Below are 2,092 nucleotides of genomic sequence, written 5' to 3'. Positions count from 1 at the left end.
CAGGAATGCTACAGAAAGTAAAATTTAATTCTTCTTTCCCAGTGCTGACTGCAAGACATGCTTTTCTGTTATTACTGGGAAAAATGGAACTTCTGATAATTGACTTTCAGGTTCTCACTGTCACATCTTCTTTCAGAGATCAGATTTTTTGCTAACTGATGGTAATTACCAAACATGTGACCTCAAAAAATGCATGTGATTTCCACCTTGTACTTCCACCACCCTGCTTAACCACAGGTAAGTCTTAACATCGAATTAATAAGAGCGTGACTTAAGGAAGCACAAGTTTCAGCGGTCCACTTCCTTCCCACTTCTGAATCCTGAATTATCCAGCTTTAGAACTACACCTGAGTTGCCCGTAAGCCACAAAACCTCAGAGGTTCTTGTTGGATAGACTTGGTGCATCTTTCTCTGAATGACACGATAGTCTCTCGTCACTTTTACATTTTTTACTATTTTGACAATAAATCTCAGGTAAAATTCACATCAATGCCTTACTTTAAGTCACTCTCCAATTATGTTAATGCTACATAATAAAAGATACAGAATCTCCTTCCTATGTCCACCAGAAACTGCAGTTACAACATGGACTTTATCACATGGACTTCTAATTTACATCATCACGAGCTCAGAAACAGGCCTAATGCAAAGTTTAGTGGCTCACTTAGCCTTGTGTAACTATTCTTTACTGTTGAGTTGCTGGACAGCAGTATGCTTTGGCAGGTGGTAAATAGAATTTCCACATTTTGTTTAATCATGTTTGGCAGTATAGTATGGTTTAATTAGCTTATGCTATGTAAGAAATGGGAGGGACTTCACTGTACCCAACCACTTCCTCAGCGGACAGTAGGAATCTTTACATTTGTACGTGTATGGTGTGTGTGTAGCAGCATATATTTGATAATACTTTCGTAAATGAAAATACAGAGGATTTCTTTAAAAATTGAAAGGTATAGTAAAATTGTATCACAAAATAAAATACAAAACAAGGAAGCTGGGGGAGGGAGGGAAGCAATGGATTTGATTTACAATGCATTAGATTCCAAGACCTGGAGACTAGGCTGAAGAAAGATATCTGAATGTAGAACTGCTGCTTTGACTTTAAAAGGGGTAGAATCCAGCCTTCCGTTTCCTGTGTCAAAAAAACCCAAACAAAATAAAATTACTGCTGTACCAAACATACCAAAACAGATCAACAGTGAGGCACAGCAGAATGATGTCTGAAAGTATATCAGGGATTAGATTGCCACAGCTCAAAATGGCATATTGAGAGAGGAAGAGTGTGGGTGTGGGGAACAGAGATATCTGGTATTTAATGTCAGTCATGACTCATCACAGAGTGGTTTGGAGCTAATCTTTCCCTTGATCTGACCAAACCTTTTTGCTCTTTCAGCTTTGCCTTATAAATCACAAGTTAACCTGCAACAGTGAATCTTTCCTATCATGGCTTCTACTGTTCTGTCTGCATAGTTTTTGAGTCCTCAGCAGAGTGTGGTACCCTGTAAAGAGGCACCAGCAGCTAAGGCCAAAGCTTAAGAAAATATAAAACATACCTCAGTGTTTGTTTCTGACCCCTCTCCTCCACTCCCCCCTCCAAGTTCTGTGTAGGAAACTTCATCCCAAACAGCTCTTGACTGGACAAGCTGCTAGACCATAAGTCTCAAGGGCTAATGATCTGCCTTCTCTCAGGCTTCATGACACTGCACAAGTGCTGTGGGCTTTGACAAAAACCCAAAAACAGCTTTGCCACAGAAATAAAGTTCACAATATTTGTCTGCTAAATCCACAGGATTTGAGCTTTTCTGCTTCAAGTCCTAAATGGAAACACTATCAAGCTTTAGATGTACACCTTTCAATCTAAAGATGGATAATGTTTGCTGGCAGTGCATTTAAGTTGCTTCACTTAGTCACATAAAATCACAGCTGACAAATGAAAACTATTCATTTTCAACAATGTAATTTCCCAAACAAGCACTTCTTTTGTAGCTTTTAGATAAACAGTGTATCAGAGAGACAGGGAGGAATGTCTGTCACTACCTGTCCAGAAGGAATATTAAACATGTACAATGTCACAAGCTTTGTCAGTATACTG

At 39.0% G+C, this 2,092-nt stretch overlaps 1 protein-coding gene across 1 annotated transcript in view; it reads right to left on the bottom strand.

Annotated features, from left to right (window-relative positions):
* Positions 1 to 917: 917 nt before the first annotated feature.
* The window catches only part of SVEP1 (sushi, von Willebrand factor type A, EGF and pentraxin domain containing 1), a gene marked incomplete at its 5' end in the record, with an annotated part of 79,966 nt that continues 78,791 nt past the window's right edge, over positions 918 to 2,092 (bottom strand). Inside the window, one exon of the mRNA XM_010005461.1 lies at positions 918 to 1,132. Within this exon, the coding sequence (XP_010003763.1) occupies positions 1,102 to 1,132 (31 nt within the window). The remainder of the gene's footprint in view (positions 1,133 to 2,092) is intronic.

This window comes from Chaetura pelagica, unplaced genomic scaffold, assembly GCF_000747805.2.
Source record: "Chaetura pelagica isolate M959 unplaced genomic scaffold, ChaPel_1.0 scaffold349, whole genome shotgun sequence".
In the NCBI taxonomy this organism is placed as follows: domain Eukaryota; kingdom Metazoa; phylum Chordata; class Aves; order Apodiformes; family Apodidae; genus Chaetura; species Chaetura pelagica.
Note: the sequence above shows the minus strand (reverse complement) of the source record. Positions and strands in the feature narration are given on the sequence as shown.